Source organism: Meleagris gallopavo, chromosome 20, assembly GCF_905368555.1.
Source record: "Meleagris gallopavo chromosome 20, MGAL_WU_HG_1.1, whole genome shotgun sequence".
Classification (NCBI taxonomy): domain Eukaryota; kingdom Metazoa; phylum Chordata; class Aves; order Galliformes; family Phasianidae; genus Meleagris; species Meleagris gallopavo.
Genome location: NC_139423.1, coordinates 2,199,604 through 2,215,736, shown reverse-complemented (window position 1 = coordinate 2,215,736; position 16,133 = coordinate 2,199,604). Strand labels below are relative to the sequence as shown.

Below are 16,133 nucleotides of genomic sequence, written 5' to 3'. Positions count from 1 at the left end.
TGGAAGCACGGTGCCACGCATGGTGTGACCTGGGACCTCCACCTGCCCAGGGCTGCATCTCATGGGGGCCCTGCGGGCAATCAAGATCTCCTGAGCATCACCAGAGCACCCCAAAATGATCACTCAGGGAAATGCCCTGCGTTGGAAGCCACGGCCAGGGGTCCCTGAGGCCAAGCCGGGCACAGGGCTGCCAGGCAAAGCTGAGTGGTGAAGCTGCAGGGCACCTCTTGCTGCTCCCTGGGGACATGGCTGCGTTTTGAGCCTCAGGACCTGGCTTGATGTCAGCAATCAGCCTCAGCACACAGTGCTGCAGGATCCATTGTGTCTGTGCCAGCAGCACTTGCTACATCAGCTCGGATATTTAATAGCCAAATGAATGAGCAAGCAGAAGCACAAATGTTTCTCTGCCAGCCACGAAGGTTGCACACGTTGCCTACAATGTGCTGTTTCTCTAGCTGTCATTGCATCTCCAGGCTCTGGGTGTTTCAGTGCACAAGAATGAAAGGCTTCTGCTGTTTGTGCAGGCTGGCAGAGCTGGCCAGGCCCTCCAGCAGCTGGTGCTGACCTGAGACTCCCTGCTCAGGTGCATTCTGCTGGTTTTGGTGGCCATATCCCAGGGACATCTTAGTGCAGAACCAGAAGGATGAGTAGGAATCAGCTCAGTGCTGAGCTCAGGCCATGGTCTCACCGCCCGTGCCAATGAATCGTCACTCCCCCAGCACAGCACGTCTGCCTGCCAGGCAGCCCAGCAAGCTCACAGCCCATCTCAGCAGGAGGATTGAGCCCAAAATCTGCTGCACGGCATCACTGAGCCCATTGGTGGGACAGCTGTGGAAGCAGGCCGGTGGAGCACAGCTTGGCTCTAACCCGCAAAAATGTCAAAAACAGAAGCAACGGAGTTATTCTGACTTTTATTTCATTGCTTCTTAGTCCACACAGTCGGTATAAAATCAGAAAAGCAAAGCAAAAAAAAAAAAAAAAAAAAAAAAAAGAAAAGAAAAACCCAAATGAAACAAAAACGACGACAGCAACGCAGTGTCTGGAGTCCTCAGGAGGCAGCCTGGGGTCTGCACAGGTGCCCATTCATTGCCAGACACATTTCTGACACACAGACAGAGGACAGACATCGCGCTCCGGCATTGGGCCAGTGGGGCTCCAGCCAGAGCTGCTTCTGTTCCTCTTGATCATGGGGGGAAAAAGAACCTTGGTTATAAATGCTTTATTAAAAACAATAGTAAGTTGTCTAAGTACAAAAGCAGTTGTAAGCTCATTTATATTACACAGAATTATTTCTCATTTCTAGCTTTGTTGTTTACCTTAAGATTGTTAGCTGAATTTCCAGTGAATAAGGTTAAATTGCTAGCAATATAAGGAATGGTAAATAGATAGCACCATTTCATATATCTGGCATTTGATTTCATAGGTATACTGGGTTTGCTTCCTGCTCATCAGCACTCTACCTCCACGCAAAGATAATGTGCATTTCATGATGGGAGTACCCAAGCTTGGGCTGCACCCAGCACACACAGGGAGAGAGCACAGCCCCTGCTTGATTGCATTCAACCTAAGTGATTTAAAAGCCCAAAATCTCAGTGGGTGTGGTGGCAAGGCAGTGGGACTTGGGCAGTAAGTCATTTAGGCACTTTTGGCAATCCCTTGCTTCGAAACCCTTCGAAACTTTTGGAAGTGCCTCCGCCAACCCTGGCACCCCAGCTGCCAAATCACAGCAGGCAGGAGGAGCAGGGACCAAGCCTCCAGCTGACAGCAGCAGGCGAAACTCCAGTGGAGAAGCACTGCTTTGTGCCAGTGTAAGAGCAGCCAGAGCTGGGGGTTCCAGGGCTCGACTGAGGCTGGGATGGAGAAGGAGAGTTCAGATCAAAGAAGGTTCTGCATGAGAGAGAAATCACCGCGCTCTTGTTACACTGTTAGGAGTAATAATTCCTTAGGCACTTTCTTTAGGCTTTAAAACATAGCGTATGGTCAACAAAAGCAAACAATACTATGTACATATATGTAAAAAGTGTTATAAATAGGTTTTTTAAACCATAGATACTATATACATCTTCAATTAACAAGTAACCCTTTGAGTGTTTCCTGTTGGGGTCGGTTGGGTTTGGTTTGGTTTTTGGTGGGAGGGTTTATTCCTTTTTTTTTTTTTCTTTTTTTTTTTTTGGTTAATTTTCTTTTCCGTTTTCTCGTCTATTTTCCCCCGCCTCCATCTCCTCCATGCATGTCAGCAGTGCCCTGGCTGCACTTCCTGCAGCATCACTCGCGCTTCCGTAGGATGACATAAATGATGCCACTGGCGAGGGCCAGGGGGAAGGCCAGCCATGCCAGGATATAGGCGAAGCCGTAGGAGATGTTTTCTGAGGCTTCGTGCCAGTCCGTGTGCCTCACTGTGAAGATGGCTGCACCACTCATCACGCAGAGCCCTGCAAGGAAGCACACAGGGAATGGGGTGAGTAGCAGCTCCCAGATGGGAACCCACAGCTGGACATGCTGGAGAGGATAATGCCAAATACCAGCATGGAAAATGGCTTTTTCTATTGCGTGCTTGCAAACTGGGATTGGAAGGTGGTAAGGCTGTGGTCCCTGGCTGCAGGTGAGTGGGGATATCATTGCCAGGCTCTGAGCAACAAGGCAGCAGGCCCTGGAGCAAGCAAGGTATGAGTATCCCCCGGGTTAACCCACCCCTTGGGCTGCTGCTCCAGACCAACCTGGCCACCCTGAGTGTCCCATTGAAAACTGTAGCCTAAGCCATCCAACCAGAGCTGCTGCAGACACAAGCCATGTTATTATTTTGGGTTAACACGTGCTATGCAAGTGCAAGTCCCTGCCATGGTTCTGGATAAGCAGAACCTGCTCCTCTCCTCCCCCCCCTGCAGACCCTACTCTGCAACACAAAGTTTGCCCCTGTCCTCCATACCCCCAGCCGGCCACAGACCATCAGCCTCAGTGGGCAGTGTTTTAGCTTTGTTGCAAAAACAACTCATCAGCACTGAGGACTGCCCAGTGCCGACACAAAGCCACCACTATATCCCCCCAAAAACAAGCTCTTTCAGTCCATCCCAGCAGTTCTATTATACAGTCGCTGGGCTGTTGTCAGCACCACATCCCCTGCACAGATCTCAGGACCACCTACATCGAACCACAGTGATATTTGAGCAGTAATTCCACTTGACACTGCTCCTTTGTTCTGGGAAAGTGCAGAAGTGGGAATACGTTTCATTAACGCGCCACTGGGGCACTTTCCATTCTCTGAGCACGAGAGCAAACTCCCACTGCCCAGCCCATGCAAAGAGAACATAACAATTGTCTGCAAATGCTGGTGGGACTGAGAGCAGGCATGCAGCCACGCCGGTCACCTACAGACTGCAGAACATACAGTGACAATTGTCTGCAGGAGGAATTCAGCAAAATTGGAGGTGATGGCTGCAATTGCATATCTGCAGCATCTGCACTGAGTTTGGCCTGGTGAATATGCTGAGGAAGTGATGGCCAGCTGCACTCAGCTGTTGCACTGATGAATAGCAAATGCAGCACAACTTTGGAGCCTGACTTTGCTCCAGTCTTGCCTTGACACACCAGGAGGGCAAACAATCTCTGAAACTTGTTCTGCAGGGCAGTGCATGGTGACAGCCCAGCTGGATGCCCAAGTGATGCTGGGACTGGGCAAAAGGATGGAGAAGCTGGGCCAAATCCTGGATTTCCACTGTTGTGAGTTGCTGTGGATGAGTACACCATGATGGATCCACTAGACAGAAGCACATGAGTGGGAGAGCTGTCCAGGACCTTTTGGTGCCTCTTATGGCTGAAATGCCAGCAGGGAAAACCCAGCCAGACTTTACATGGATCCAAGCAGTGTGAACAAAGTGCTGGGGATGCATCCTGCTCTGCCCAACACACCCAGCTGACCTTGTGCATCTTTTCTTGCCCCTGTCTACCCAGCTCTGTTCAATTGGAGCAGTCACCAATCCTTGCCCTCTGCTCCTGCTCTTAGGGCACTGCTGGCTTGGCTTTGCCACCTGATAGCACCCCACAGTCCCATCCTCATCACCCACTGGTTGAAACCAAGCAGTACTGCTAGCCAGATCCTTGGCTTTGCCAAGCTGCAACCCCAGGAGGAGGCTGCAGCCTCCTGGAAGACTCCAGAAGTGGCTTTCCCATCCCTTCCCGGGCATGGGAAGTCCTCTGGGTTTTTCCTAAAAACTGTAAGAAGACCACACCAAGCTCAGCTCCTTGACCAGCTCTGTCTGCCCCACTAGGTGAAACCTCCTGCAAGGTGAGCACAGCCTACAGACCTCAAATTCAGCATCACAGCAAGAATGGACACCAGTTCCCACCTCTGTGTGGCTCATCTAAACCTCTGCTTACTGCTCTCCAGTCCATAGGAAATCTGTGTGGAGATCAACTCTAACTTTTCCTGACCTCTGCACTGGACTGGAGAAAGATTTGACCCAAGGAAGGAGGCAGCAGATCTGCATCCTGATGCTGCTTCCCCAAGGACACCAAGCAGAGCACAGACAGGAGGGTAAGCTCCCAGTTTCTCCTCTGCCAATGAGGATGCATCAGCAGCCACTTAGGAGAGAGCAGACTTCTGCTCCCAGTTCGGTTAGACAAGTTCCCAGGCAGATAATTGCTTTATTAATACCCATTTCCTCTCCTTGTCTCCATGGCTGTAATGTATTTCATCACATCCATCTTCCCAGAGACGAACTGATATGAACTCATCCTTTGCTTTATGGCCAAGCAGAAACTCTTATAATAGAATTCATGTTGTGTTTGCAAGAAGAGGCTAACTCTAAGCTGTTCCTGAATTGCAGTGGCCAGTCACTTAGAGGATGCTCCATCTGAAGTGCAGTGGGTGAATTTTTCCCTGATTCAGTAGCAGAACACACATACAGTGGTTTCCAGATACACCTCTAAAGCTCTCCTAGACAGTGAGTCTCCTCACCAGACAGCTGGGCGTTAAGCTCATACATTAGCCAGAACCTCCTTGAGCAATTTACTTTTTCTAGCCTGAACACTTGAAAATCCTCTTCACTGGTTTCATACGTGGAAACACAAACAGAGCCAGTGCTTTTGCAGCATCTATATTTGGAGAACTGCAACGTAGTACACGAACTGTGGCTCGTTTCCAGCACTGACTTCTTAAGAGTTAAAAATAGCAGCTGACAGTTCAAAGGCAGCTGGCTCACCCTGCATGCTCGAGCAGCTCCTCGCTGAGGGGGAAATCACCAGCCCCTGATGGCAAGTTTATAAATAATCCTCGGGTCCTCTTTGGCCAAAACACGATGGTCTCTACATCCCCAAACACCAGCAGCTGCAGTATATTTGCAATTTGCCCAGCCCAGCAACTGGCACTGGCAGTGCCCACCCCAAGCCATGGAACCCCGAGTGCTCCTCTCTGGCCCCCTGACATCTCCCCAGCTGGAGCAGCAGTCTGCCAGGGAAGCATAGCCAGAAATTTGGGTGTACAACACGTCCTGGCAGCTGGACACCAGTGTGGAGGCAGAAGAGCTCTATGGATCCACATTATGCATACCCTCTTCCCTTCAAGGAGCCAGCTTGACTGCCCTCCTGCTTCTGTGCTCAAGAAAGCGCTTGTTTCCCTCTCCTCTGCTTGAAATCCCATCCCCAGCGCATCTCCGCACCCAGACCCATTGATCAGCTCCCACTTACCAGCAAGGATTTGGAAGATCCCAGTAAGGTAAAACCGTCCACCTTTAGTGAGCGTGAAGAGCTGACAGAAGAACAGGAAGAGGGACAAGACGCTGAAGATGACGGAGAGGATCATCATTGCTTGGACAGACTGCAACCATTCTGGGGGAAAAACAGACGGAGACATCAGTGACAGCAAGCCCCAAGCACAGCATCATTCCTGTGTCATGGTCCTGCCACTCCACGTGGCTCTTTGGTCCCAGTGATGCTTCTGCATTGCGACATTCAGTGTGATGTTGCCTGGGGATTTTGGACAACATCTGCATGGATCAGCATGCTGGAAAGAGAAATGATGGGGCCACACTCTTCTTGGAGAATGCTGAAATGCACTTACGATAGAAGTGTGTTTCAGCTGTACTAGGAACACCAAAGCCACGTGCAGCAATGTGGGAGACAGCGAGCCAGCCACGCTCAGAAGCAGAGTAAACAGAGCGAGTGCAAACCTCCCTGCCCTGGTGTGGCAAACCTGCTGGAAGGAGCCAGCGGCAGCTGCCAAGTGCAGCTCTGTCCCAGAGCCGACCAGTTGAACCAGCCCCTGCGTGAGTCACTGCCCAGCTATTTCCAGGCCTCGTGGGTGTGTAACTCCCGTGTAAAAAATATGTATATAAATAAACAAGCAAAATGCCTCTCTACCCTATGAACTGCCACAGACAGACAGAAAGAGGCAGTGCTGTCCACTGCCCAGATGCTGACAAGTATCACTGCCTTTCTTTACAAACTTTGAGCTCATAATGGATATTTGTAGTGTACCTGCACATCCTGAGTGGTCTTTAATGATATTACACCAATTCATTCAGCAGGAAAATCAGACCCATGCTCCTGCCACAGTTTAACTCATACCCCAGGCTGCACTCTGCCAGGAACAGCGTTCTACAGCAAAGAGCATTTCTGCAAAAAAGATGTCTGGAACACAGCAAGACTTCCAAAAACAGCTACACTTCGGCTTAGCAACCTTCAACATTCAGTGCAGCAAATGAGGCAGTGCACAAGCAGAGGTGAGCACGCTCCCCACCCCATGTCCCCACCGGCAGCACTGGGAGCTGAATTTGCACCAGGGAGCGCAGTGCAGACTCATGCCAGGATGGCGATGATGACACACGCCTGAGCCCTTCCAGCAGGCTCCACCAGAGAATAGCAAATCCATGCCCGCAGGGAACATCCTGTGCAATTTAGTAATGTCTGTCTTGTTTGACTTCAGCCCATAAATCCTACCTCTTGTCTCTCCCTTTGGCCTCCTGCTGTTCGTACAATAGAACAAATGCAGTTCCTGCTCACGAAAGCAGTCAGAAACCACCCAGCACAGCCCCTGCTCATTGCAGACAGTCTTTCTCCTTCCCTCCTTCCCATACTCCCCATGCCAAATTACTCCGTAGCATCAACGTGCTTTGCTGAAGAGCTGCTGCATTCCACTTGTTCCAGTGCTGCTGGATTTATCTCCACATGCAACAGTTGCTGCAATTCGTTAGGACAGAACTATCAATTCTATCACTTCAGGAAATGCCAGTGCAGTTTTCACATGGACGTGCACACCAAACATCCTATATATTTTATCCATCTTATGCTGGCCTGGCAGGAAAGCCCCTGCCTCATGCTTCCTTGGGCACCAGAGGGGATGCTCACATCCAGTCCTAACTCACTGCTCAGACTGGGGCAGAGAGTTAGAGGGTGGCCAGCTGCTGACTGCCATCCTATTGCCATGCTCCAGATGAATGGCTCCCACACAGGTTCTTCTGTCATTTCAAGGGCCACAGAACCACGCTAGCAGAGGAGCCCTGTCTGCTCGGAGGTGGATGTCCAACTGCAGGTTATTTTAGGCAGAGGCTGTCTAGACTGAAAGCTGAGCTGCCCTTTTAATTACATCCGCCTCCCCAGGCCTCATTTTTGGTTCTGAATGCAAATGATTTTATGGGCTTTGCAAAACCCCTTTGTCATAGAGAGCCATGCCAGGATGCTCAGTTCATTACCCAGAGCTGCAGGTGCGAGCAGCAAGTCCAAGCCTACAGACATCAGCAGTATGAGCACAGCTAATTGCCTTTAATTCCTTAGAAAGCACTGCTATAACTGCAGCTAGCAGGGCTGCCTCCTCACCCTCAAATACTTTCAACTCCTTCACTGTTAGCACTATGCCCCACCTGGTGGATTGAATTGAGGCAGGTTCCCCCGGAGGTCTGGGTGCCACAGAGGGGCTGTCAGCACTGGGCACTCCCAGGCTGCTATTTGTGGTTTCCCCAGGCACCACAAATTGTTCCTTGTTCCATTTTTCTCCTGTGTCTGTTCAGCTCCTTGTTTATATCTTTGCTCTTCAGGAGGAGGAAGAAAAGGGAGCAGAGTGGAAAGGACAGATAATGCCCTGCCCAGAGCTTCCTGAGAGCGCATCACGGGCAGCCCTACAGCCCTTCAGACAGTCAGGAATTACACAAGAAGCTTTTAAAAAGGAAAGTCTAAAATTTCCCTGAGCTCTGCAAACCCCCATGTGCTCACACCGCCACTGACAGCCTAACAGCGGGGAAAAGACTTACCCTGAGATGCTGCAGAATGCATTTCTCTATCCTGAAGGGAAAGATGAAAGAAAGAAAGCTAGAAGAATAGCAATTGCCATTGAAACCCCCAGCAGAACAGCAGCTCACCCACACCCTCATCTCAGCAAGTCCCCAAGCTCCCTGAAGGAGGGTTTTATACCCGATGAGGATGCAGGATTGACGGGATGAGACAGGATGGGATGGACAGAAAGGTGCCCCTGGCTGAAAGCAGAGGGTCGTAAAGGATGGGTGTTGGCCAGAGTTGAATGTCAGAGGCATGCAGTCCTCTTGGGACCCATCCAAGGAGAAAGAATAAAGTGCACATGGAAGAGTATTAGTCTGAGCAACCAGCTCATGCACTTGATGCAAGGCATGACTAAATTTAGTGCTGTGCATTAAAAACATCTGTGTGCTGAGACCTGCAGCTTGTCTTGCCTCTTACAAGCTGCACGTGTCACACCCTTGAAATGCAGCCACTTCTGGGGAAGGAAACAACCACTAAGGAGGTCACTGTAGAGTATAATAGCTCCAAAGCTAAAATGAATAATCACATGTACGAGGCAAACCTGCTCCTTCAGTGCTGGGAGCTGAAGATCAGCAGGGCCAGGAACAACATGAATATCCATCAGCACAAATGTGGCCGCTGAAGGCTGGCAGCAAAAGCTGTGTTGTCCAAAGCAGACCCTCAGGTTTCCAGGTCTGATCAAGAACGTGAACTGACCCTACATCCTTGGCTAAGAGGAGGACAGGATACATCACAAGTGATGGGGTTTGCAATGGTTTTGAGCTCCAAGGAATGGCAGCTCCCTTCGCTCCAGTCCCACCAGCACAAAGCTGAACCTCCCCAGCCATGCTGCAGGCATGGGAGAAGCAGCCACCCAACAGCCACTTCTTTCTTGTCCTCGTGTGTCTGCTCCCTGGAAAGAACTGTGGTATGATGGATTGAGGTATTCCTGGAAATTGTCCCCAAAAACAGGGACTTTGTAGCTCTCCCAAGGTATTTGCAAGTGGTGCAGATGAGCAGGTGGGAAGCACTGAGGCTGCAGGAAGAACTCAGCACTGCAATTGCCTCCCAACTCTTTCCAATCCTCTTCTGCCATTCCTTCAAAAGGAGATGAAACACCCAAAGCACTCCACTCTCCTCTTGTCCTCTTTTCCTCTTGTTCACCCTTCCTTTTGGCTTAAAGCTCCATCCAAGAAGTCTCCAAGGCTCTATAGCTCTCCAGAACTGTCCATTTCAAACAGGCATTGTCTCTTTGGCACTATATCTCCATTGCTTAGCCCCAAGACTGACCACAGCCATCCTGTCAGGCCAATGAAGCTCACATCCTGGAGGCAAAACCCAGTGCTGCCAAGGCAGCAGCAATCTGCTGACACCATTGCATCCACCTTCCATCAGGTGCGTGACATCCACACTAGCTCCAAGCCCCTTGGGGTGACTCTGACCTCCTCCCGACTTGTGCTTCAGAGCAAGTGGAGGTGGTAAATGCATCATTTTGAGACCTCCAGAGGGTTTGTGTGCTGCTGAGTTGAAGTCCCAGGAACAGGGATGGGCAAAACCAGTGAGCAATGTGGACATCCAGAGGTCTCAAGTCCCAGAGCTGTTGGGTTAAGGGCCATCCAGCACTGCATGCTGCAGTGGGCTCTGGTTTCACAGCCCTGGTTTCCTCCCACAGTGCCATCTTTCTTTTGCTCCTCTTCTAGGGAAAGCCAACTGACCTCACACAGCCAAGAACAGGGAAATCAGCACTGCTCCCCACCCCCTCTGTACCAGATGTGCTTTGTGAAGAAAAAACAGTAGCCTGGTTTTAAGCAGAGGAAATCCCTTTCATATCATAGGCAACACATTTATGGCAGAAATCAATACATTGCTGAAAGAAAAGAGCTTCCCATTGATGGGAACATCTCTGCTCTGGGTGACTCACACGTGCTTTGCTTGCAGCTGTCACATCAGCAGATGCAGGAGTGCACCACAGGCTCTCAGTCATCACGTGGATTGGCAGGCTGCTCCTCTGCCAATGTTTGGGGTTTTCTTTTCCCATTGAAAAAGCCCCAAACCACCAGCCTGCCTTTGACGAAGCCACAGAGCAGCAACACGAGAAAATGGGAGGAGGCAACAGGAGAATCATCCCATGATGTTACAGAAGGATGTCCCTGCTGGTCCCCATCGCTTCCCTGCATGTGACCTTCCCAAAAGCAGAGAAAGAGTAGTAGAGAACAGTAAAACAATCTCACCCACATTAAAAAAAAACCTCTTCAGATATAGGGAGGAAAGGCCACTTTGGAGGAGGGAGGGAGGAGGAGGGGGAAGGGAAGAATATTGTTGGTGCAAATTGGGGGTGGGATCTTTTAAATAGCACTTTAGCAGCTCGGTCCCGTGCTGCATTGGGATGGAGCAGCCGGGGGCTGGAGCGCAGCGCAATTCTGGGATTCAGAGCTGAATTCCTGAGATAAGTCTTTTCCAGGAATGTCTGACAGCGCAAACGAAGCAAAGATTGCAACATTTTTTCCATAGTTCTTGGCCTCTTGGAAAAAAAAAAAAAAAAAAAAAAAAGTCATTATCTAACAAAATGGAGGCACCACGTGGACGGTGGTGGAGCGGAGCAGTGGGCAGCAGCCCCCACCCGCATTCCCACCTCCTCATTCCCACCAGGATATGCTCAGAGGAGGAATCTGGGAGGTGGGGGCTCAGCGCAATGACCCTCTCCAAAAATCCCCATCTGTGTTGAACTCGCCAGCCTGGCCCCGCCTCATCAAACCTATTCCAGCTCTATGCTCACACCGCTCCTTCCCCAGAAAACAGCAGAAGAAATACCGCACAGCAGCGGCCACTTTGCTGGCTGGAGGAAAAACAGCTGCGTTCACACACGGAGCGATCTCTGCCAAAGCCCTGAGCGATGGCTCCTCGCTCCTTTGGCACGCAGCATTAACCGTTGAGCGCCGTCCTTGGCACCGGCACAGGCACCAATTCTTGGGGCTTTCTGCAGCCTGCAAGGCGCACAGCCTGCGCTTTGAGAAGCTGAGACGAGAGAGGTCTGTGGCAGCTGCTATAGGGTAGTTTATATTTTTGAAAGTAAGCAGATTCCTCGCAAAGAGAGTGCGAGTACAGTGTAACCAAGAGCTGGGGTGGAGAGCTTTAAATGAAGGCCTGAGCACGGTGCAGCTCTGTTCAAAGAGCTGCTCACGGTGGCACCTCGTCAACCAAACCCCACTGCTCCAATCCGTTTGGCCCATCTTGCCTACAGCCCCTTTAATGATAAGAGCTTTAATGATAAGAGATCACGGGCAAGGACCCAGACGGTCCCTGAGGGGCACGCAGTACAACCTCCCCCACCCAGGACATTTAGAGGTAGGGGACCCTATCCCAGCCCCATTTTGGACAAACCCCTCACCACCGCCATCTCCCAACACACGTGATCCCACAAACACCTGGAGCAAGCAATGGAGGTTGCTAGAGCAGAATATTTGGGGAGGTCTTTATGAACAAATCTCCACATTTTTCAAGCAGAAATTCAGCAGTTTTTGAGCACGTGTGCCCAGCGGTGAAGCAGCCAAGTGCTGGGGAAGGCTGGGGCTCCAGAGGGAGCCAGCAGGATCCAGTGGGATTGCTCCCAGCCTGGACCTGGCTCCAGCTTTCCCTGCTGGCCCTGATACCAGCAGGCGTCAGCAGAGCCCCACGTTGCGTTCCTCCCTCCCAGAGCATCAGCCCCCACCCATGGGTACAGCAGGCTGCAGATGGGGGTGAACCATGAGCCCCCAAAGCCCCAGCCATCTCCCATCACTGCCAAACCCTTTTGTATGCTCACACCAGGACCACGGTGCAGCGGTTGGCTCCTATATCAGGAGCACCCTTTGGGCACTGGCAGTGTGACTGCGCTCCCAGTGGCACCAGTACGGTCCATGGATTGCTGCAATGGTTTCACTGAAGAATCTGTTCCCAGGGAAAATGAAACCAGGCTAACTGAAAACAAACACCACTGGCACCAGCTCTGTCTCCTGTGAAAACTAAAGCACGGACTGCTCTGTATCCCTGCGCACAGATTTGGAGTGATGACTACTCCCAGGCACCTGGAAGCGCCACATCCCAGCAGGAACTCCTCTCCCTCTAAGCTCAGAAACCAGCTTGCATTGAAAAACTTCCCAGCTTGCATCAGTCTCCATGCCAGCTGAGCCCAGATGTGCCCACAAACCACCTGCAAAGGCCAATCCCCCTCAATTTCACAAGCCCGGGGGCAGTGACAGCAGCAACAGCTGGGGAGGCACTCACCATTCGTGGATGATGTCAGGCACTGGAAGACGGCACCGGTGGTGCAGTTCTGCCACAGGTCCGCTGTCTGCCCGCCGTTCACGAGCCATTGCTGCAATGAGATGCAGCCCCGTGAGCAGGAGCCATGCACCCCTTCCATTCCCAACCACAGGCTTTTCTTTAGAAAGAGGTTTGCAAAGTAAATACTCATATTTGATTTCTGCTGCTTTGGCCTCAACGGCAGAAAAACAAAAAACAAACAAACAAACAAAAACAAACAGAAGCTCTTTATTCCCTTTAAACATGGGCCAGGTCCAGTGGGGATGCACGCTCCCCTCCCTGCTGCATCCCGCAGCCTGGCCGGGCAATTTGAATGCTGCCACGTGATTCCTAATGACTTGGAAGGTTTTTGTAAATTCTTCCACTGCTGCTACTACCAAAAAAGAATTTAAAAAGGAAAGGAAAGGACGTGGTGAAGCAAGACTGCAGCTCCACAAAACTGCTGTGTTCTAAACCAGAGTCAAACCTCTTTTAAACCTGACTGGGCTCCGTGCTGAGAAAAATGCTTGGAGACCCATGCAGCACCCAGCCCTCATTATTCTAATGTTTGCTAAGCTCACAGCTGGATATCCTGAGTAGGAGATGCTGTCCCTATCTCATGGCCCTAGCAGAGCACATCTGGAGAGCAAAACTGCTGATGTTGAGGCTATAGTATCCAACCAGTCCCACTTTGCTCTGACTGGCTGTACTGGTCCCACAGGCTGAGCCCGTTAGCAGCACGGTTTCACCCACATGGATGTGGTTTGGGTGATGTGAGCTCAAACACAGCATGGATGCACTGAGCACCCCTGGCCGCACCCATGGGACAACAAGAAAAAGAGTTTTCAGTGCAAAATACTCAAAATCCCACTGCTAGCAAGGCAGTCATCAGGAAATAAACTTTTCCTGCAAAAAGCTGGGCTGGAAAAGGAACCGAAATAAAACGAACAGCTTCCGTCCTTCCCGATGCCTCGGTGCCGTACTTACGCTGACGACGGTGGAGACGAAGAGGAGCACCAGCACGGTGACGTGGAGCACGATGATCCCCAGCAGCAAGAGCAGCATCCTGGCGGTGGTCTCGGGTACAACTAGACGAGGAGAGGGAGATGCTGCTGAGCATGCGGACGTCTATGTATGTGTGTGTATGTGCGTGCGGATCGCAGCCCCGAGGGCAGCAGGAGGCGCTCCGCAGGCTGCAGAACCCGCCCGTCCCGCCGGGAGCCCCGGCCCGGGGCGGGGATGCTGGGGCACAGCTTCGGGCTTCTCCTGAGCCCTGCGGCGGGGCGGGCACCCGAGCTCCGGTGTTCCGGGGTCCTCCAGCCCTTCTCCCCTCGAGGAGGGTTCCTCGACTTCACCTCTCACAAAAACCCCCGGGGCTCCTACGAGTGCTCTCGCCGGGGGCATCCATTGGCCCCCTCCCCGGAGGAGTGCCGGGGGCTCCCCCAGCCCCCTTCCGCCGGGGGGGCTCCGATCGCTTTGCCCCAGATGGGTGGGGGTGCTTCCCCGCTCCATCTCCCCTCCGTGCTCCCCGGGAGGGCTCTCTCCCGGCCCCTCTCCACCGGGTGGAGAGGTCTCAGCCCACCTCCACATGAGACCAGCGGGCAGCCTCCACCGGCCCCGCTCCTCCGGAGAAGCATTCCCTCGCCCATCTCCTCTACGGATCCCCGGGGCGGGGACGCGTCCATCTCCCCACAGAGCTACCTCGGACCCTTTCCCTCGGAGCTGGTCTGCCCCGAATCATCTACCTCGGGTACCCTCAGTGCCCCGAGGTCTCCCCGTGTCCCCGTCCCGGGCCGTGGCAGTACTCACGTCGCGGAGCCGGGAGCGGCGGAGCGGAGCGGGCAGCGCGCAGCGGAGCGGGCGCGGCGCTGTCAAGTTTCCCCTTTAACCGGGGCCACCGCCCAGCTTGCGTCTGCGGGACAGGGAGGGTCCTGCGGCCGCTCCTCCTATAAGTGCGACGGCAGCTCCCGGCAGTCCGCCGGTGTCCCCTTCTCACTGCTCCCAGTCCGCCTCTGTGTGCAGCCCTGGAACCCGCACACAGCCCCGGCTCCAGCCGGCATCCCGCGGCGCTCCGCTACGGGAGGGGCTGGAGATGCGGCGTTCGGAGTGGGGCTCTGCTGTGTGCCCTCACCCCAGCAGCGGCACGGGGATGTGTGGGACAGGATTTGGGGAATGTTGGAAGCTGGCTGTGCCGGAGTCGAGGGGAATTTCATCTCTGGTTTGTACAGCGCGGATGTGTTTGGCAAAGGGACACCTTTGTGACTTGTTGCTCTGATGGCCGTTGGTTCTGGCTGTCTGGCAGGGTGCCTCGGCCCCTGGAAGCCTCCTCCTGGGGAACTGATTACAGGAGAGTGTAAGACCTCAGAGAGGAAGAGGTGCTTTGCTCGGGTGCAGCAGATCTCTACAGACCCAGAGGGAGCCCTAAGCACCACCACCAGCCTCCCCATCACCTCTCCCCTCTGCACACATCAGCTCCAGACTGGTCCTGCCTCGTTGCAGAGGCAGATGAGTTTGATATCCAGCTGCCAAAACTGTAAATCTTGGGAGAAAGAGGGAGAGAAGCGTGCTTGGCTCCTTCCTGCTGGCAAGCAGGCGTGTTCCCTGCAGCACAGGCTTGGCTGTGCTGTGTGTGAGGGGTCCCAACACATGCATCAGCCAAAGGGAGTTTGGAGCACTTTGGGGAGGTGCACAGGGGAGATGGGTCAGTGGCCCCAGGCTTCACACCGTGTTCCAGCCCCTGCTTTGCCACCACCTGCACAATGCCACCGAGCCGCTCCAGCAGTGCCAGCCCACAGCTGTGCAGAGGGAGTTTAGTCTGAGATCTCCACTCCTGTGTGCCTGCAGCTTTCTGAGCATGTGAGAAATCAGCTCTGGCTGGACCAGGCTCTGAGCAGCTGCTGGAGTGTGCTGGTGTCCCTGTTCATTGCAGGGAGTTGGACTAGGTGGCCTTTAGTGGTCCCTTCCAACTCAACAATTCTATGGATCAATGAAAGGAGCCACTTGAGGGAAATGAAGCCTGTTTTGGCTGTGAGTTGCAGATTAGAATCTGTGGAGGGAGCCCAAAGAGAAGTGCCCATTGATCCAGTGCTCCCTCATGCTCTTGGAAAGGTGTATCGTCCAAATGGCTCTGGGAAGCCATTATGAAAAATCAGAACATTTTCTATGGGATCATTTAAGGATAGGATTATCCTTAAAATGCTTAAAAAGCATTAGCATGCTTCAGTTTCTAGAGTACGGTAATATGATGTTGGGAAGGAAATTGTTTGTCATATAACATTAGGAGGCTCAGATGCAAGCAAGGAGCCGCGAGGCTGGGAAAGGTGCAAGTCTCAGTGGGCTGTATCCATGGCACCACCACGACCACACAACACAGGCTCTGCCATCGGCCCAGCAGATATGTACACCTCATTCACTGCCTCAGCCTGATGGATGGGAATTAACCTTTTCCAGCTACACAAAAAGGGCAGACTTTCTCTGGATGTCTTCTCGTGGATGGAGGTCTCCAATCCCAGGACTTTGCTCCATCATCACAATTTGAGGGAGTGGCTTCCTGCTCCCTGCCCTGCTGATTAAGACCACAAGCAATGGAGGATTTGAAAGGCAAAGGG

The 16,133-nt window shown here is 52.5% G+C and overlaps 1 protein-coding gene across 1 annotated transcript; it reads right to left on the bottom strand.

The window, feature by feature from the left end:
• Window positions 1–1,204: 1,204 nt before the first annotated feature.
• Window positions 1,205–14,485, bottom strand: PMP22 (peripheral myelin protein 22). Its single transcript, XM_010721240.4, has 5 exons — window positions 14,335–14,485; window positions 13,513–13,613; window positions 12,508–12,598; window positions 5,683–5,823; window positions 1,205–2,432 (listed from the first exon to the last, which is right to left on the bottom strand). The coding sequence occupies exons 2-5, from the start codon at window positions 13,588–13,590 to the stop codon at window positions 2,266–2,268; spliced, it is 477 nt and encodes a 158-aa protein (XP_010719542.1). The 5' UTR covers window positions 13,591–13,613; window positions 14,335–14,485; the 3' UTR covers window positions 1,205–2,265.
• Window positions 14,486–16,133: the final 1,648 nt, after the last annotated feature.